Below are 21,305 nucleotides of genomic sequence, written 5' to 3'. Positions count from 1 at the left end.
CACTCCCTCTCCATATGACTTCTGAATTCATAAATAGCTTGGGGACAACTTTAACTCCTGTTCTTCTGTTGCTGTGGACTGCACTTCAGTGTTTTTTCTTGTGTGTTCTCTGACAAAAGTGATGTATTCTTTTAATAGGGCTATTCTGTAGATATTGACACAGAAGCCAAAATGATAGAAAGAGCTGCTAAATATCACCAAGCTTGGTCTGTATTGAAGGAAGAATCTGGACTCCTGCCTATTCTGTACCTGTTTGCTTGCAAGGTAGGTTTAAAAAAAAATACAATATAATAAACTAGTAGAGATAAAAACTACTGTGTTCCTAACACAGATGAGACTGCACACAGGGAGGTTAAAGTAACAATGACCTCAGTCTTTAATAAGACACTCCAGAGTGAGGAACAGGCCTTGGGGGCCGGCTTATATACAGTGCTCCCAAGGGATGCTGGGATCCCTTGGGACTTCAGGGGATGCACTCCCTGGTGGCGGAACATGGGAGTGCATGCTTTACAGATACATATCTCTTCCCGTCCCTCGCCCCCCACCCCCAAGTCAAAGTGGAAACTATTTACAAGGTGAAGCGGTCGGGAGCCTTTCTTTCCCTGGTGGACCGCCTCGGTACAAATGTCTGTTCTGGTGTGTTGGCTGTGCCCTCGCTGGGCTGGCATGTTGGCCCTGTAGGACTGCTGGGTGAGCCTGGCGTTGCTGTGCTGTTGGGCGTGATGGGTTCGATTTCCTGGTCTGGGGTGGTGTCGTTGAGCCTTTGGGTGTGTGTTGTGGGCTCGAAAAAAGTGGTGTCTGCTGTGGGTTGTTCAGGACAGTCTGAACCGCAGCCTCGTTTGGTCCAGGTGCTTTCTGCAAATTTGCCCATTGTCTATTTTGACTACAAACACCCTACTCCCTTCTTTAGCTATCACCGTGCCCGCGATCCACTTGGGACCATGTCCATAATTTAGCACATACACAGGGTCATTCAGATCAATTTCCCGTGACACAGTGGTGCGACCATCGTTTACATTTTGTTGCTGCTGCCTGCTCTCTACCTGATGATGCAGGTTGGGGTGAACCAGCGAGAGTCTAGTTTTAAGTGTCCTTTTCATGAGCAGCTCAGCCGGGGGCACCCCTGTGAGCGAGTGGGGTCTCGAGCGGTAGTTGAGCAGTACTCGGGACAGGCGGGTTTGGAGTGAGCCTTATGTGACTCGTTTAAGGCTCTGTTTGATTGTTTGTACTGCCCCCTCTGCCTGCCCATTGGAGGCTGGTTTAAACTGGGCCGAGGTGACATGTTTGATCCCATTGCGGGTCATGAATTCTTTAAATTTGGCACTGGTGAAACATGGCCCGTTGTCACTGACCAGTATGTTCGGCAAGCCGTAGGTGGCAAACGTGGCCCTCAGGCTTTCAGTGGTGGCGGTGCTTCCCGACATTATTTCACATTAAATCCATTTTGAAAAAGCATCCACCACCACCAGGAACATTTTACCGAGAAACGGGTTCGCATAGTCAACATGGATCCTTGACCATGGTCTGGAGGGCCAGGACCACAAACTTAGTGGTGCCTCTCTGGGCGCGTTGCTCAACTGAGCACACACGCTGCATTGCCTTACACAGGACTCTTAAGTCAGAGTCGATACCGGGCCACCACACGTGGGATCTGGCTATCGCTTTCATCATTACTATATCCGGGTGTGTGCTGTGGCGATCAAAGATGAACGTCTTGCTGCCCTTTTTGGGTAGCACAACGTGGTTACCCCACAACAGGCAGTCTGCCTGAATGGACAGCTCGTCCTTTTGCCGCTGGAACGGCTTGATTAGCTCTTGCATTTCAATGGGGATGCTGGCTCAGCTCCCATGCAGTACACAGTTTTTTTACTAGGGACAGCAGAAGATCTTGGCTGGTCCAAGTCCTAATTTGGCAGGCCATGACAGATGATTTATCATTTTCAACGCTTCCATGACCATCAACAAGTTTGCAGGCTGCACCATTTCCACCCCCGTGGTGGGCAATGTTAGCCGACTGAGAGCATCCGCACAGTTCTCAGTGCCTGGCCTGTGGCAGATGGTATAGTTAGCGCGGGTGCCCACCTTTGTATGCGGGCTGAAGCATTAGTATTTATCCCCTTGTTTTCAGCAAACGGGGATATGAGGGGCTTGTGATTGGTTTCCAGCTCAAATTTGAGGCCAAACAGGTAATGATGCATTCTCTTTACCCCAAATACACACGCTAATGCCTCTTTCTCAATCATGCTGTAGGCCCTCTCGACCTTAGACAAGCTCCTGGAGGCATAGGCGACAGGTTGCAACTTCCCTGCAATGTTAGCTTGTTGTAATACACACCCGACTCCGTACGACGATGTGTCACATGCTAGCACAAGTCCTTTACATGGGTTATACAATACAAGCAGCCTGTTGGAACATAAAATGTTTCTGGCTTTCTCAAAAGCAATTACTTGTTTTTTTTCCCCATACCCAGTTCTCACCTTTACGCAATAACACATATAGGGGCTCTAAGAGGGTGCTTAACCCCGGTAGGAAGTTACCAAAATAGTTGAGGAGTCCCAGGAACGACTGCAGCTCCATGACGTTCTGTGGCCTGGGCGCGTTCCTGATCGCCTCCATCTTGGCGTCTGTGGGCCGAATGCCGTCCGCCGCGATCTTTCTCCCCAAAAACTCCACTTCTAGTGCCATGAAGACGCATTTCGACCTCTTCAGCTGCAGCCCTCTGCGATCCAGTCGCTGGAGGACCTCCTCCAGGTTTTGTAGGTGCTCGACGGTGACCCGACCCGTGACCAATATGTCGTCCTGACTTGTGGTACTGACTTGAGTAGGCTCTCCATGTTTGTCTGGAAGATCGCTGCAGCCGACCGAATTCCAAACTGGCATCAGTTGTAGATGAACAGTCCCTTGTGCGTGTTGATGCACATGAGGCCCTTCGAAGACTCCTCCAGCTCCTGCGTCATGTAGGCCGAAGTCAGGTCGAGCTTGGTGAAGTTCTTGCCTCCTGCCAGCGTCGCAACTAGGTCGTCTGCCTTAGGTAGCGGGTATTGGTCCTGTAGCGAGAAACGAATAATAGTTACTTTATAATCGCTGCAAATCCTAACCGTGCCATCACTTTTGAGTACTGGAACAATCTGGCTGGCCAATCGCTGAATTCCACTGGGCAGATGATGCCCTCACGTTGCAGCCTATCCAGCTCGATTTCCACTCTCTCTCCCTCATCATGTGAGGTACCACTCGCGCCATGTGGTGAATGGGTCATGCCTCTGGGACCTAGTCGATCTGCACCTTCGCCCCGGAAAAGTTTCCAATGCCTGGCTCAAAAAGAGAAGGAAATTTGTTCAGAACCTGGGTACATGAGGCCTCATCGACATGTGATAGCGCTCGGATGTCATCCCAGTTCCAGCGGATTTTGCCCAGCCAGCTCCTTCCAAGCAGTGTGGGGCCATCGCCCGGGACAATCCAGAGTGGCAGTTCGTGCACCGTGCCCTCGTAGGTGACCTTGACCATGGCGCTGCCCAGGACAGTGATAAGCTCTGGTGTACATTCTCAGTTTCGTGTGGATGGGGCTCAGGGCTGGTCGTGTTGCACCACAGTCTCTCAAACATCTTTTTACTCATGATGGATTGGCTAGCGCCAGTGTCCAGTTCCATGGCTACGGGTAAGCCATTCAATTTTACATTTAGCATTATAGGTGGACATTTCGTTAAATGTGTGCACTCCGTGTACTTCAGCATCTGCCTCCTCCCTCTCGGGCTCGAAATTGCTTTGATCCACCATGGACCGATCTTCCTCTGCCACGTGGTGGTTAGCAGATTTTGTGGAGCTTGCAGCTCGTTGGATGTGCACTATTGTTCCACAGCTCTTGCAAACATACCCTTTGAAGCGGCATGAAGAGGCTGAATGGAAGCCTCCACAACGCCAATAAGGTGTGAATTGTCTTGCATTCATCCTTTGTAGCGGACTCAGTCATCTGGGTCACCTGAGGCCTGGTGGCAGTTGCAGACTCGTGGTTTTTGCCCTGTACATTTCTGCTCGCAAACACAGTTCCAGTTAATTTATGAACATTGCTAGCACTTGTGTGCTGAGAGCTTTGGCGTTATCACTGGTGGTCATAAACGCCTATGCTTTCACAATGGCCTTGCTGAGGGTCGGTGTCTCTACAGTCAAAAGTTTTCGTAGGATGGTCTCGTGGCCAATGCCCAGTCCAAACTAGTCTCTGAGCAATTGCTCCAGGTAGCCATCAAACTCACATTGACCTGCAAGTCGCCTTAGCTCGGCGACGTAGCTCGCCACTTCCTGACCTTCAGATCGCTGACATGTGTAGAACCGATACCTTGCCATCACCACGCTCTCCCTCGGGCTAAGATGCTCCTGAACCAGTCTACACAGCTTCTCATACGACTTATCTGTGGGTTTCACCGGAGCCAGAAGATTCTTCATGAGGCTGTAGGTCGGTGCCCCGCAGACTGTGAGGAAGACCGCTCTCCTTTTTGCAGCGCTTCCTTTTCCGTCCAGCTCGTTGGCTACAAAGTACTGGTCTAGCCGTTCGACATCGGCTTCCCAATCCTCACCTTCCGAGAACTTCTCCAGGATGCCCACAGTTTGCTGCATCCTTGCGTTGGATTCATATACATCTTCACCAGTTATTGTGTTCCTAACACAGATGAGACTGCACACAGGGAGGTTAAAGTAACAGTGACCTCAGTCTTTAATAAGACACTCTAGAGTGAGGAACAGGCCTTAGGGGCTGGCTTATATACAGAGCTCCCAAGGGATGCTGGGATCCCTTGGGACTTCAGGGGATGCACTCCCTGATGGCGGAACATGGGAGTGCATGCTTTATAGATACACAACAAAAACAGCAACAACAACTTGCATTTCTATAGTGCCATTAAAGTGGAAAAAGGCGCCACGGTGCTTAACTTTTGCCGTAATCAGACAAAAATGGATGCCGAGACAAAGCATGGGAATATTAAAAGTGGTCACCAAAATCTTGTTTGAAGAGGTGGGTTTAAGGTGGGTCTTAAAAGAGGAGAGGAAGGTGGAGAGAATTTGAGTGTGGGCCTAGGCAGATGAACATACATCTGCCGAAGGAAGGAATGGTTGCACAAGAGGTCAGAATCAGAGGAATCGAGTTGTGGGGGAGTTGTTGGACTGAAGGTTACAGATGAGGAGGGTGAAAGCCATGAAGGTATTTAAATAGGAGGATGAGAATTTTAAATTGGAGGTGATAGGGAACCAGTGTAGGTTGGCAAGAATAGACATGACTGGTGAGCAGGACTTGGTGCAGGGTATGATACAGATATCAGAGCTTTGGATGAGCTGAATTTTAGAGTGTAGCAGATTGGAGACCGGTCAGGAGAACACTCAAATAGTTAAATCTGGAGTTTAAAAAAAAAAGCATGGACGAGGGTTTCAGCAGCAGATGAGTGGAGGCAGGTTATGTTATCGAGGTGGAAATAGGGGATTTTTGTGATGATGATATGGGGTCTGAAGATCAGCTAACGATGTTGAGGTTATAAACAATCCTGTTCAACCAATGGCCGGGGAGGGGAAAGGAATTAGTGGTGAGGGTACCGAGTTTGTGGTGGGGGCCGAAGATGATGGCTTAGTTTTCCCCAATGATTAACTGGAGGAAATGATGGCTCACCTAAGATTTGGATGTCGGATCAGCAGTCTCAACACAGCGGCAGTGTACGGGTCGAGAAAGGTGGTGGAGAATAGAGCTGGCTGTCATGAGCGAATATGTGGAATTTGACTCCACGTCTTCAGATAATTTTGTCAAGGGACTGTGTTAGGAAGAAGAGGACGCAAAGGATTGATCCTTGGAGGACTCCAGGGTAAAGGTGCAGAGGCTGGAAGAGAAACCATTGCTGGAGGTCCTCTGTTGATGATTTCATGGATAAGAGTGGAACCAATCGAGGGTAGTTCCATTGAACTAAAGTGCGGAGGAACGGCTTTGGAGGAGAATGATGTGGCCAACCATGTCAAAGGCTGCAAATAGGACGCGGAGTGAAAATGCACCACGGTCAAAGTCACAGACGCTGCCAACTGTAAATGCTGGAAATCAAAAATATATACTAAAAATACTGGAAATACACAGCAGGTCTAGCAATATCTGAAAAGGGAAAATATAACTTAATGTTCCAATGGGACTCTACTAATATTCAGAACCTGTTTTGACAAAGGGTACCACCCTAAAAGTTAATCTACCTTTTCAGATGCTGATGGACCTGCTGTGTATTTTATGTTAATAAGCTTGTAGCTTAGTAGGATTGTTATAGTGCATTCAGTAATAGTAAATCTGTAAAGATAAACTGATGCTAAATCTGAGTAAAGATTTTGTTGACTGAAATTGTTGTGTCCACATTCTATATTTTTTCTCTAGTCTGAACCAGTGGCATATGTCATGGTTCCTTTTTATCCAGGATGGTGTTTGAAAACTGTGCAGGCCACCAATCCTCTAATCTCAGCGGTGAGTTTTATTTATTGATCTGATCTTGATACCTAGAGTAAAGCAAAAGAGTTTAAAGCTTCATTTACAATAGTTCAAAGTTTCATACATATTCGATAGCCAATGAACTAAAAATAGGATTCCATTAAACTTTAACTCCAAAATCTCTTGCAGCATGTCATGTCATTGCATTGTAAGATTTGCATTTGGTTCTCCACCACCTTGTAGGTCTCTTGTGGTGTTCAGAAAATGTCCACTCGGTCTTTCATGATATAATTGCAATCTTGTCTTTATGTCCAGTTGTTGATCAACCGGAGCTTCAAACCCAGTTCAATTAACATTCACATGGCAGACATTTCACATTACACCCCTTCTGTGGATCGCAAAGTTGTGCAGGAGAATAGTCTCTATTTACGATGGGCACTTGGAAAATTTGGCCTTTAATTCAGCCCCTCCCATACTAAAATTGGATATTTAATTCAGTCCCTTCCCATGTTAAAGTCATACCGCATCAACTCCCATTTTGGAGGATATCGAGGCTTTGGAAATGGTACAAGGGAGGGCCACAAGATTGATACTAATGAAGAGTATTCCACCACACTCCTGATTTATGTTTTGTAGGTGGTAGACTTTACGAAGCAGAAGTTGAGCCTTTCGGCGCAGAATACCCAGCTTCCACCATGCTCTAGTACCTCCGACATTTATGTGGCTAATCCAGTTGAGTTTTTGATCAATGATGAGCCCATCCAGGAATTTTATGATGGAATTCGGTGGTGGTAATGGCATTGAACGTCAAGAAGAGTTGTCTAGTCCCTCTGTTGTTGGAGATGGATTGGCTTTTGTGTGGCATCCCTATCTCTCATCTCCTCCAGCACGACAACCCCCCCCCCGAGATGTCTGCGATCTTCTAATTCTACCCTCTTGAGCATCCCTGATTATAATCACTGAACCCTCGGTGGCTGTGCCTTCTGTTGCCTAGGCCCCAAGTTCTGGAACTCCCTGCCTAAACCTCTGCCTCTCTACCTCTCTTTCCTCCTTCAAGGCGCTCCTTAAAACCTGCCTCTTTGACCAAGCTTTTGTTCACCTGCGCTAATTTCTACTTATGCAGCTGGTGTCAAATTTTCCTGTGAACATTTCACAACATTAAAGGCGCTATATAAATACAAGTTGTTACTTGCCACTTATCAGCTCAAGCCTGCGGGATTGGAAGACTGGCGGTTGTCTGCCATTTTGGGGATTCAGGAGGTTACATAGCGCCTAAACATTTTCTAAGCCTAGATATATCAACTTGTGAATAGAAATATGGTGTAGAATGGAAGCTTTTAGATTCCTAGGACATGGGGACATGTTCTGGCACACTAGCTTAGTGGATTTAGTACTGGACTGGATCATAAGTTCAAATCCCAGTATAGCAATTGTGAAATTGAACTCCGAATCTGGTAATTTGTGGGCCAACACCAGAAAGTGACTGCAACATCTGCTTGAATATTGTAAAAACCCAACTAGTGCAGCAATATTTTTAAGGGAAAAATACCTGCCACCCCTGCTCAGTCTGGCCTACATATGACTCCAGGCTTGGAATTTGTGGTTGACTCTTACTGCCTTCAGAGCAACTTGGGATGGGCAATAAATACTGTCTTGCCAAGGTCTCGCACAAATAAAAATAAAAACTGCTTCATCTAAACTGAACTTCTACCAACTCCCTTACAGAGAAGGTAAGTACAACAATAAAGGAGGAATTAAACTAGAAAGACAAAGGCAGGGACTAACAACAAAAGCAATCTAAATAGTAAGTGCAGTAGTGTGAGATAATGAGCTCAAAATTCACCACATTTAGCTCTATTTTGTTTGGAGCTAACTTTTTTGGAGCTAACTTAATTTAATTTTGCAAGTTTAGCCAATGGTATAACGCTGTCCTCAACAGATAACGTCCGATTTTTTTAAAGTACCGTTTCACTTGGGGTCAAACTTCACCCATAATGCCGTTTTTGTGAGTTTCGCCAATAAGGATTTTTTTTTTTTAAGGACCACTTCTTAAAACCATACCTTAGTAAGTCGGAGTCTGATCGAAATCGGCGTTAACGGGGGCGTAGGATTGATTTGTTGTGTTGATCTGTATTTATTATGTTCCTCTTGAATGTAATGATGCAATTTTATCTTTGAATTACTTCATTATAAAAGAAAGTTATTTTATTTTTAGGACTTAATATTTACTGTGAAAAAACACTCCGGACCATTTAGCCAGGGATGGGGGCGGCTGCGGCAGGCCATTTGGCCAGGGATAGGGGCGGCCGCGACGGGCCATTTGGCCAGGGATAGGGGTGGCCGCGGCGGGCCATTTGGCTAGGGATGGGGGGAGCCGCGGCGGGCCATTTGGCCAGGGATGGGGGGGGCCGCGGCAGGCCATTTGGCCAGGGATGGGGGCGGCTGCGGCAGGCCATTTGGCCAGGGATGGGGGGAGCCGCGGCGGGCCATTTAGCCAGGGATGGGGGCGGCCGCGGCAGGCCATTTGGCCAGGGATAGGGGTGGCCGCGGCAGGCCATTTGGCTAGGGATGGGGGGGGGCCGCGGCAGGCCATTTGGCCAGGGATGGGGGCGGCTGCGGCAGGCCATTTGGCCAGGGATGGGGGGAGCCGCGGCGGGCCATTTGGCCAGGGATAGGGGTGGCCGCGGCGGGCCATTTGGCTAGGGATGGGGGGAGCCGCGGCGGGCCATTTGGCCAGGGATGGGGGGGGCCGCGGCAGGCCATTTGGCCAGGGATGGGGGCGGCCGCGACGGGCCATTTGGCTAGGGATGGGGGGAGCCGCGGCGGGCCATTTGTGAGCCGTCGGCAGAGTCCAGCGGCTTGGACGGGGAGTTCACATTTCAGCGTCAAAACACTCCCAGTGCAGGTACAGCACGAGTTAGCTACAGATTAAAGCTCCCTCTACACAATTATGTAAAAGCAGCCCTCAGTCCACATTTCCTTCCTCTCACGCCCAGGATGGGCCTCACTTTTTTGGCGTAAAAAATTAGCTCCGCCGTCAAAACCAGAGGTGTTTCTGCGCTGCGCCAAAATGAAAAATAATTTTGTCGAAACTTCAGACTTTTTTTGGCATTATTTCAGACTAAAAAAACGGCCGTTAATCTGAAATAATGCCAAAAAACGGCAAAGTGGAATTTTGGGCCCAATGAATTTTAAGAGAAAGGATGAGTGGAAATATACACGAAATGTTAAAACTTTAAAAGGAGTAGAATAAAGGTGAGACTAACGAGTTCAGGTTCATATCTAAATGATAATATAAAAAATCTTGCATCTTTATATACAAAACTTTACTTCATGTCAACTTTTCCATTATAAATTACTTTGTTCATGTTTTTAATAGAAACTGCTTATGTAAACTTGTCACGTAATTACACCCCTGCCAATGGTGGTAGCACCTCACTATTGCATTACCCAACTCCTCATGCTGTACTCGAGAGAAATTCCTACGCTCCAAGTTACTATTTCTCTGCTTCCCAAATTGCCATAATATAAACTCCAAACCTTATATAAAATGAAGTATGACATTAAAATGGGTCTAGGTTACATCTGCATACCTTGGTCCAATTATCCCCATCCTCTCACCCCGCTTCACCTGAAGACTACACTTGGTCTTGACTCCTTGCGTGTAATGCCTTGGGAAATTGTCTAGAATCTTTAGAAGTGGAGGACAAGTTTGTAAAGCCTTAACTGGGCATATGGGATGGTAGGTTTTATAACCAAGCTTGGAGTATAAAAGCAAAGATGTAATGCTAAGCCTATATAAATCATTGGTTATGTCACAGTTAGAATATTGTAAAATAAAAACAGAAAATGCTGGAAATGCTGAGCCGGTCAGGCAGCATGTGTGGAGGGAGAAACACAGTTAACATTTCAGGTTGTTGACCTTTCGTCAGAACTAGCAAAGGGTAGAGATGTAATGGGTTTTAAGCAAGTACAGAGGCAGGGAAAGGGAGCGGTGGGGGAGGGGAGGAAAAAAACAAAAGGAAATGTCTCTGTTGGCATGGAAGGCAGGAGAGTTTAAATTACATCAACCTGAAACGTTAACTCTGTTTCTCTCTCCACAGATGCTGCCTGACCTGCTGAGTATTTCCAGCATTTATGTTTTTATTTCAGATTTTCAGCATCAGTGGTATTTTACTTTTGAGTTAGAATATTGTGTCTGGTTTTGGTCATCTTACTTTACAAAGGAGGCTAAGACCATGGAAAAGTATTGAAGAGTTTCACTAGAATGATACCAGGGATGAAAGCCTTCAGTTGTGAGGAGGGACGAAAGAAATTGGTGTTCAAAACTTGGGGACTTTGAGGAGGTAAGTTGAAAAAAAATGAATTCCGTCAGTCATGATTTGGTGACTGGAGGCCTTAAATTAAAAGAACAAAAATGGGGGGGGTTAGGAGAAGTGTTTTTGCACCAACTTGGAACACACTCCCAGAATCAATGGTGGAAGCTTTTAGTAAGTAAATTGATAAATATTCTTCTGATCGATAAAATCCTGTGATTTTACAACATATTTCGATACTCACATCTTGTGGTCATGTAAGTTTTGACAAAGGGAATTTGATTCAAAACCAAAGCACTCAATACTTTTAAGGCTTGGCTGTCTTCAGAGATCAACCATAATTGTCAGCATTATTGGAGCTTCAGAGAGCATTTTAATTAACTTCTGAACCCATCCTCTAAAGATGATTTGTTTACCACAAACATTTGCTTTTTTCTCTTCGTTTTTGCCACCATATATTTTCTGTCCTCAATCTGTACACTAAATTCTGCTGTAATCAGTGTTCTAGGTGAGGAACTACATTAAATAGATAAGTGTGCAAGAGTTGTGGAATTATTACTGCAATAGGCACTTGTATTGCTGAATGAATGTGGTGACTCAACATTGCTGAAATAGCAGGTCATATATTTAAGCAAACATTGCTGATGAGTGTTGGCAGTCAACCTCCTTCTTCTGGTTCACAGCATCACATTTCGAGTAAGCACAAGACTTTGTATTGGAGTATACGGAACAGACTTTATTGATATACAGTAAAGGTGATCGGTCTTAACTGTACATAGTGGCTTTTTTGGTTTCTGTATCCTGCGAGCCCTCTGACATACCGTTGAAAACTATGATCCTTTATATACCATATTTTGACTACATCAAACAAAAAGATAAGACTGTATGATGTATCTATTCCCAACTCTTTGAAAATATTCATGCAAACGGTTGTAGTTTGTTTACTTGAAAACTACTTCCCCGAAACAAGTCTTCCTGACAGTAACATTTTGTTTCCTTACACAAGCACTTTACATATAGAAGACAAGCCATGTTTTCTCCTTACAACACTTCAAAGTCGTCATGTTTATATTGGAAATCTGTTGCTTCAAGGCACGAAGACATTCGACTGTAAATCTTTTAACTCCCCAAGATGCCCAACATGTGTATCTCCAGGATGTCGACCAGTGAAGTGTGCTGAAAGTCAAAACTAGTGTTAACACTTGGGAATTGTTATACATCTTTTTGAAAACTGATCTGCTTGATGCAGATTATGAAAGATTTATTTGGAAAACTTGTTCCTTAGTCATAAGAACATAAGAAATAGGAGCATGAATAGGCCATTTCGCCCCTCGAGCCTGCTCCGCCATTTAATACGATCATGGCTGATCTAATCATGGACTCCACGCCACATAACCCTTTTTTCCTTTATCGCTCAAAAATCTGTCGTTCTCCGCCTTAAATATATTCAATGACTCAGCCTCCACAGCTCTCTGGGGCAGAGAATTCCACAGATTTACAACCCTCAGAGAAGAAATTCCTCCTCATCTCAGTTTTCAATGGGCGGCCCCTTATTCTGAGACTCTGCCCCCTAGTTTTAGTTTCCCCTATGTGGAAATAGTCTCTCTGCATCCATCTTATTGAGCCCCCTCATATTCTTTTCTGTTTCGATAAGATCACCTCTGATCCTTCTGAACTCCAATAAGTACAGGCCAAATCTACTCAACCTATCTTCATGTCAACCCCCTCAACTCCGGAATCAATCTAGTGAACCATCTCTGAACTGCCTCCAATGCAAATATATCCTTCCTTAAATATGGGGACCAAAACAAAACATAGTACTCTAAGTGTGGCCTCACCACTACCCTGTACAGTTGTAGCAGGACTTCTCTGCTTTTATACTTTATCCAACCTTGCAATAAGGACCAACATTCCATTTGCCTTCCTGATTACTTGCTGTACTTGCATACTAACTTTTTGGGTTTCATGCACAAGTACCCCCAGGTCCCTCTGTACTGCAGTACTTTGTAATTTTTCTCCATTTAAATTATAATTTGCTTTTCTATTTTTTCTGACAAAGTGGATAACCTCACATTTTCCCACATTTGCCAAATTTTTGCCCACTCACTTAGCCAGTCTATATCCCCTTGCAGATTTTGTGTCCTCCTCACAATTTGCTTTCCCACCTATCTTTGTCTCATCAGCAAACTTAGCTAAACTACACTCTGTCCCTTCGTCCAAGTCATTAATATAGATTGTAAATAGTTGAGGTCCCAGCACTAATCCCTGCGGCTCCCCACTAGTTACTGTTTGCCAACTGGAAAATGACCCATTTATCCCAACTCTCTTTTCTGTTAGTTAGCCAATCCTCTATCCATGCTAATATATTGCCCCCAACCGTGAACTTTTATCGTGCAGTAACCTTTTATGTGGTACCTTATTGAATGCCTTCTGGAAATCCAAATATACCACATCCACTGGTTTCCCCCTTATCCACCCTGCTCGTTACATGCTCAAAGAACTCCAGCAAATTTGTCAAACATGATTTCCCTTTCATAAAACCATGCTAACTAATCTTGACTGAATCATGCTTTTCCAAATGTCCTGCTACTGCTTCCTTAATAATGGACTCCAACATTTTCCCAACGATGCTAGGCTAACTAGTCTATAGTTTCCTGCTTTCTGTCTGCCTCCTTTTTTAAATGGGGGCATTGCATTTGCGGTTTTCCAATCCGCTGGGACCTCCCCAGAATCCAGGGAATTTTGGTAGATTACAACCATTGTATCCACTGTCTCTCCAGCCACTTCTTTTAAGACCCTAGGATGCAAGCCATCAGGACCAGGGGACTTGTCCACTTTTCGTCCCATTATTTTACCGAGTACTACTTCTTTAGTGATTGCTTTTAGTTCCTCCCTCCCTATAGCCCTTTGATTATTCACTATCGGGATGTTTTTAGTATTGGTCTACCGTGAAGACCAATACAAAATATTTGTTCAAAGTCTCTGCCATTTCCCTGTTTCCCATTATTAATTCCCCAGTCTCATCCGCTAAGGGACTAACATTTATTTTAGCCACTCTTTTTTTCCTTTTTATGTACCTGTAGAAATACTAGCTGTTTTTATATTTTGTGCTAGTTTACTTTCATAATCCATGATAGTGGGTTCTGCATAATGTGGCTTCAGTTTTACTTGGTGTGTGATAAGATTTCAGAATCTCCAACACAATTTATCTTGGATGTGAACTGTGCGACTAGTTTCCTGAGTTCAAGCTACTGGCAGAGAACCAAACCTTCCGGCAGCATGCATCGGAAAATTGTGGGTGGAATGTCAATAGTATTCTGTCCAAAATTAAATGAGTGCAACCATATTTCCAGATATGAATTCAGAAAATGACCTCAGTAGTTTGTGTAGCTCTTTAAATAGTAAAACAGATCTATTTAGTAAAGTGTATTCCATCTACATTTATGTTTAAAGGAGATAATTAACGTGATGCAAGGCGTGGCAGTTGGTCTGCAGACACTTCACAACTCAAACATTGTTCATGGCGCTCTCCATCCACACAATGTGTTTGCTGTAAATCGTGAACGTGGAATTGTTGGAGACTTTGATTTTACCAAGACTGCTGTAAGTATTTTGGTGTAGTGCAAAGTTTCCAATTGTGTATTTTATGAGAGGATTGCCACCTGCTATCTTTTTCTCTGCATTTATTTGTTTTTATGATTTAGTACAAAGCTTATGGGCTGGATCTTTGGCTAATTTGCGCCTGTTTAGTGCCTCGGCCGGAAGATTCAGCTATTGGTTTGCTCTGGCGCAAAACCTTACCGCCCCGCCCTCCATTTTCACCGTAAATATGGCGTCAATCGTTATGCAAGGCTGTGTTAGTGCCCCGGATGCAACTTTCGACTTAACGACAGCCCCAGGAAACGTCTGAAAAAACCAGGTGGTCTCGGGGTGCAGCAGGCACTACTGGCATTTAAATGGAGGCAGCAGGATCTTATATCGCAGTTGTCAGTGATTGCTACAGATGCGTGCAGGACGCTCTGTGAGACTACAAGTTGCAAACGGCACTTTTATGTTCCATGACTTTTTGATTACAAGGTCAGTGAGAAATTTCAATGGGGGCAATACTAGTTCACCAGCTTATCATGCTGGTTGCTATTGGCAGGCAGTTTCAAGCTGGAAGAAGCATTCTTAGCCGTGTTTGGGGCCATGGATTTGAAGAGGTCGCAGACGTATGGGGAAAGAGGCCTTACCCCCCCCCCCCCACGGGTTTACAGGGAACATCGCTCATACCTCCACATCTCTGAGGTGCAGTGTGTTAGAAGGCTACACTTCCGAAAAGAAGTGCTGACAAAGATATGCCAGCTCCTACAGGCAGACCAACAACTTACCGGCGCCAACAGGACTCTGCTGCCAGTCAAGGTGACTGTGGCAATGGCCTTTTATGCTTCCGACTCCTTTCATGCAGCCACATTGCTGCATTCGCCAAGTTACAAGGGCACTGTATGCATGCATGCATAATGTACTTCATAAAGTACCCAATGAGCAGGGACAGCCAGAATGAGAGGGTAATTTGCAGGCTTCCCCAAGGTTTAAGGTGCCATTGATTGCACACACGTTGCCTTGCGAGCACCATTACACAACGCAGAGGTCTTCAGAAACCGAAAGGGAAACCACTCACTAAACATACAGCTGGTCTGCGACCACACGCAGTGTATATTCACAGTGAATGCCCGCTATCCAGGGAGCACACATGATGCTTTCATCGTGTGTGAGAGCAGTGTCTCATGAATGTTTCAGTGACAAAGACAAGGGAAGGGCTGGTTGATTGGGGACAAAGGATAAGGCCTGGTCACCTGGCTCATGACCCCTCTCCGGAACCCCGCCACTGAAGCCGAGCAGTGCGATAATGAGAGCCATGCAGCCACCCGCAACGTCATCGAACAATTAGCATGCTCAAGCAGCGCTTCCGATGCCTGGACCAGTCTGGAGGCAGCCTTCAATACTCCCCGAACAGGTCTCTGAATTTATTGTCGTGTGCTGCATGCTACACAACCTAGACATCATGGTGGGGGGGGCAGGCATTGCCAGTGGGGATTGCAGGACCACCTCAGGAGGAGGAGGAGGAGGAGGAGAAGAAGAACGAGGAAGAGTAGCCTGGCGAGGAACCCATTGCCGTGCCACCACAACCACGGGAGGCAGCGTGGAGATGTGGCCGCAGCAAAAGCCTTGCGTCTGCGGCTCATCGTTGACCGGTTTGCTTGAATGGGGAAGGTGGGGTTGCAGCGTTGGCTTGTTAATCTGTGCCACCATGCCGGCTAATCTACACTGAATTCTGCAATGAGACACAAGACACCAATTGCAAAGGTCAAACAAACATTTTTCTAAACATGAATAACAATGTTCCCCCCCGCCCCGCCCCCCACAAAAAAAACTATGCAATGGTTAAAGTAAAAGTAAATAAACACAAAACTGCTTCCTGCAGCAAGACAATTCAAGATGATTCAATTGTTGTCACACACCTATTTACAATTTTTAAAATTCTATATACATCCATAAGCACTGACTTGTGCCAGCCCTTAATGGCTCTCCCCCCCCCCCCCCCCCAGCCGCCGGCCTTCCCTTCAACCCCCACCTATGCCTGCTGCTGCTCCTCATTGAGGCTCAGTGCCTAAGGCAAGGCTGCTGGAGGGCTGCTGTGTTGGGGGGCCAGACAATGCAGACGGCGCCTGAGGATGCTCTTGGCCTGGTTGCGGACTGCTGCGCCGCATCATCGGCGAGAGCAGTCACTGGTGGCTGGGGTGTCACTTGTGTATGGTGCATGGTTGGTGAGTCAGTGGTGGGAGCGGAATGCTGTCATCCTGAGGAAGGACAGCACCTTCCATTTCCTGGGAGCCACTAACTCTCCAATGGGACTGGGCCTCAACATCCAGAGCACAATGTGTCTCCACAATTTGCTGGTCTGCTTCAGTACCATCCCTTCCCCATTGGACAGTGCAGAACGCAGAGAGTATGGTAACAGACATTGATTGCATCACTTGACCAAGCTGAACCATAGCTTGTGCCTGCGATGCGCCCGAGTCTGCGACGTGTTAAAGGGCATGCGCCACAGACTCTGGAACGCCACTATCGTTGCTTGAGGCCACTAGCCTCGGTGTGGGCAATGATGGCCTCACTGAACTCCCGAGTCACACTGACAATCTGTGACGCTGCCTCTGCAACAGTCGCAGTAAGCTTGTCAATGTTCTCTGGCATCCGTCCCAATGCATCCATGAGCTCACAGTGCATTCCTGTGATTTTTCTGGAGATTTCCACCAGGTCCAGTTCCATGTCTGCCCGTCGTTGAGCAGACCGACTTTGCCGACTCACCATCTGGAGAGCTGGCCTGCGAGATTCCCCTCCCGTACGGCGTTGCTGTAGGCGACTGGGGCCAGGAGCCTCCGACGACTCAAACCCCGGGAAATCGGCGTAGTCCCCAGATGTAGTGAGGCCAGACGGAGAAACTGGTGGGCTCTGAGACTCGGGCAGAACACACTCTTCCCCTCCCTCATTGTCTCTCCATGGCCAGATGTAGATAGCTCCCTTGAAGGATGTAGCGCTTGTGGCTGGTCACCTGCAAGCAGAAAACAACAGACATATGGTTAGCAGCAGGGGAGAGGGCAGGGCGATGGGGAAAAGATGCCATTGCACATGTTAATTTGAAGGCCCGTCGCCACTTAATTATATATCTCAATGCAGTCTCTTGGTCACTCTGTCCACTTACATACCCTCACTGCCCGAAGCGGACTCGGCACCGCCCCCGGCAACTGTCCGAGCTGGTACACCTATGAGGGACATCACCCGTTCCTCGATATCAGTTAGTGCCAATAATTGGGGTAGTCCCCCGCCTGTGCGCAGCTCCTCCCTCCTGTTTCTGAGTGCTTCGACTGCAGAGAAGAAAATAGGAAGGGTTCAGAAAGGGTTTCTCTGCTGTTGTGGCACATATGCCTACCATAGTAAAATAGGTGATACTGTGTGAATGCTCAAGTCGCTTCCATTCAATCTGTTTGGATGCTGCATGTGCTTTGTGAGGAATTGTTAGGAGGTTAGGAAAAGCATGATTCAATCAAGCATAGTCAACATGGTTTTATGAAAGGGAAATCATGTTTGACAAATTTGCTGGAGTTCTTTGAGGATGTAACGAGCAGGGTGGATAACGGGGAACCAGCGGATGTGGTGTATTTGGATTTCCAGAAGGCATTCGATAACATAGAAACATAGAAAATAGGTGCATGGGCAGGCCATTCGGCCCTTTGAGCCTGCACTACCATTCAATAAGATCATGGCTGATCATTCACCCCAGTACCCCTTTCCTGCTTTCTCTCCATACCCCTTGATCCCTTTAACCAAAGATTTCAATGTTTAAATACTTGTCCATAGTGCTTTCAATCACCTTTACATTTCAGAAGCTTTTTCAAGAATTCCATCTAGCTTGTTCCACAGGTTAACAACTCTTTGAGTGAAGAAGTTTTTCCTCATCTTCGTCCTAAATGGCCTACCCCTTATCCTAAGACTGCGTCCCTTGTTCTGGACTTCCCCAACATCGGGAACAATCTACCCGCATCTATCCTGTCCAGTCCTGTCAGAATTTTATATGTTTCTATGAGATCCCCTCTCATCCTTCTAAACTCCAGTGAATACAGGCCCAGTTGATCCAGTCTCTCATATATCAGTCCTGTCATCCTGGGAATTAGTCCGGTGAACCTTTCCTGCACTCCCTCAATAGCAAGAACGTCCTTCCTCAGATTAGGAGACCAAAACTGAACACACTATTCCAGGTGAAGCCCCACCAATGCCCTGTACAACTGTAGTAAGGCCTCCCTGCTCCTATACTCAAATCCCCTAGCTATGAAGGCCAACATACCATTTGCCACCTTCACCGCCTGCTGTACCTACATGCCAACTTTCAATCACTAATGCACCATGACACCCAGGTCTCGTTGCACCTCCCCTTTTCCTAATCCGCCTGCATTCAGATAATATTCTGCCTTCGTGTTTTTGCCCCCAAAGTGGATAACCTCACATTTATCCACATTATACTGCATCTGCCATGCATTTGCCCACTCACCTAACCTGTCCAAGTCACCCTGCAGCCTCTTAGCGTCCGCCTCACAGCTCACACCGCCACCCAATTTAGTGTCATCTGCAAACTTGGAGATATTACACTCAATTCCTTCATCTAAATTATTAAAGTATCTTGTAAATAGCTGGGGTCCCAGCACTGAGCCCTGCGACACCCCACTAGTCACTGCCTGCCATTCTGAAAAGGACCCGTTTATCCCGACTCTCTGCTTCCTGTCTGCCAACCAATTCTCTATCTACGTCAGTACATTACCCCCAATACCATGTGCTTTAATTCTGCACACCAATCTCCTGTGTGGGACCTTGTCAAAAGCCTTTTGAAAGTCTAAATACACCACATCCACTGGTTCTCCCTTGTCCACTCTACTAGTTACATCCTCAAAAAATTCCAGAAGTTTTGTCAAGCATGATTTCCTTTTCATAAATCCATGCTGACTTGGACCAATCCTGTCACTGCTTTCCAAATGCGCTGCTATTTCATCCTTAATAATTGATTCCAACATTTTCCCCACTACTGATGTCAGGCTAACTGGTCTGTAATTCCCTGTTTTCTCTCTCCCTCCTTTTTTAAAAAGTGGTGTTACATTAGCTACCCTCCAGTCCATAGAAACTGATCCAGATTCGATAGACTGTTGGAAAATGACCACCAATGCATCCAATATTTCTAGGGCCACTTCCTTAAGTACTTTGGGATGCAGACTATCAGGCCCTGGGGATTTATCGGCCTTCAATCCCATGAATTTCCTTCACACAATTTCCTGCCTAATAAGGATTTCCTTCAGTTCCTCCTTCTCACTAGACCCTTGGTCCCCTAGTACCTCCGGACGGTTATTTGTGTCTTCCTTCGTGAAGACAGAACCAATGTATTTGTTCAACTGGTCTGCCATTTCTTTGTTCCCCATTATAAATTCACCTGAATCTGACTGCAAGGGACCTACGTTTGTCTTCACTAATCTTTTTCTCTTCACATACCTATAGAAGCTTTTGCAGTCAGTTTTTATGTCCCCAGCAAGCTTCCTCTCATACTCTATTTCCCCCCTCCTGATTAAACCCCTTTGTCCTCCTCTGCTGAATTCTAAATGTGTCACAGTCCTCGTGTTTGCTGCTTTTTCTGGCCAATTTATCTGCCGCTTCCTTGGATTTAACACTATCCCTAATTTCCCTTGTTAGCCACGGTTGAGCCACCTTCCCTGATTTATTTTTACTCCAGACAGGGATGTACAATTGTTGGAAGTTCATCCATGTGATCTTTAAATGTTTGCCATTGTCTATCCACCATCAACCCTTTAACTATCACTCACCAGTCTATTCTAGCTAATTTACGTCTCGTACCGTCGAATTTACCTTTCCTTAAGTTCAGGACCCTAGTCTCTGAATTAACTATGTCACTCTCCATCTTAATAAAGAATTCTACCATATTACGGTCACTCTTCCCCAAGGGGCCTCACACAACAAGATTGCTAATTAGTCCTTTCTCATTACACATCATCCAGTCTAGGATGGCCAGCCCTCTAGTTGGTTCCTCGAAATACTGGTCTAGAAAACCATCCCGAATACACTCCAGGAAATCCTCCTCTACCGTATTGCTAGCAGTTTGGTTAGCCCAATTTATTTTGTAGATTAAAGTCGCCCATGATAACTGCTGTACCTTTATTGCACGCATCCAATGCAAGTATATTCTTCCTTAAATACGGAGACCAAAACTGTACACAGTACTCCAGGTGTTGCCGCACCAATACCCTATACAGTTTGATGTTGTCCCCAATCTCACTACTACTGTTGGGTGGTCTGTACACAACTCCCACTAGCGTTTTCTGCCCTTTGGTATTCCACAGCTCCACCCATACAGATTCCACATCATTCAAGTTAATGTCCTTTCTTACTATTGCGTTAATTTCCTCTTTAACCAGCAACGCTACCCCCATCTCCTTTTCCTTTCTGTCTGTCCTTCCTGAATGTTGAATACCCCTGGATGTTGAGTTCCCAGCCTTGGTCACCCTGGAGCCATGTCTCCGTGATGCCAATTATATCATATTCATTAATTGCTGCCTGTGCAGTTAATTTGTCCACCTTATTCCGAATACTTCTCGCATTGAGGCACAGAGTCTTCAGGCTTGCCTTTTTAACACACTTTGCCGTAATATGGCCCTTTTTGATTTTTGCCTTGAGTTTCTCTGCCCTCCACTTTTACTTTTCTTCTTTCTATCTTTTGCTTTTGCCCCCATTCTACAGCTGCCACATAAAAGGTTATTGCGCAAGATAAAAGTTCACGTGATTGGAGGTAATATATTTGCATGGATAGAGGATTGGCTAACTAACAGGAAACAGAGAGTCGGAATAAATGGGTCATTTTCCAGTTGGCAAACAGTAACTAGTGGGGTGCGCAGGGATTGGTGTTGGGGCCTCGACCATTTATAATCTATATTAATTATTTGGATGAAGGGACCGAGTGT

At 46.0% G+C, this 21,305-nt stretch overlaps 1 protein-coding gene across 8 annotated transcripts in view; it reads left to right on the top strand.

Moving 5' to 3' along the window:
- Positions 1 to 21,305, top strand: part of stk31 (serine/threonine kinase 31) — a 187,929-nt gene that overhangs the window by 122,641 nt on the left and 43,983 nt on the right. For 6 of the 8 annotated variants that reach the window (XM_070880935.1, XM_070880934.1, XM_070880941.1 and 3 more), the window contains 3 exons: positions 139 to 264; positions 6,386 to 6,472; positions 14,206 to 14,355. In XM_070880935.1, the coding sequence (XP_070737036.1) occupies positions 139 to 264; positions 6,386 to 6,472; positions 14,206 to 14,355 (363 nt within the window). The remainder of the gene's footprint in view (positions 1 to 138; positions 265 to 6,385; positions 6,473 to 14,205; positions 14,356 to 21,305) is intronic. The other 2 variants (XM_070880938.1, XM_070880939.1) reach the window with 2 other exon arrangements.

This window comes from Pristiophorus japonicus, chromosome 5, assembly GCF_044704955.1.
Source record: "Pristiophorus japonicus isolate sPriJap1 chromosome 5, sPriJap1.hap1, whole genome shotgun sequence".
In the NCBI taxonomy this organism is placed as follows: Eukaryota; Metazoa; Chordata; class Chondrichthyes; family Pristiophoridae; genus Pristiophorus; species Pristiophorus japonicus.
Note: the sequence above shows the minus strand (reverse complement) of the source record. Positions and strands in the feature narration are given on the sequence as shown.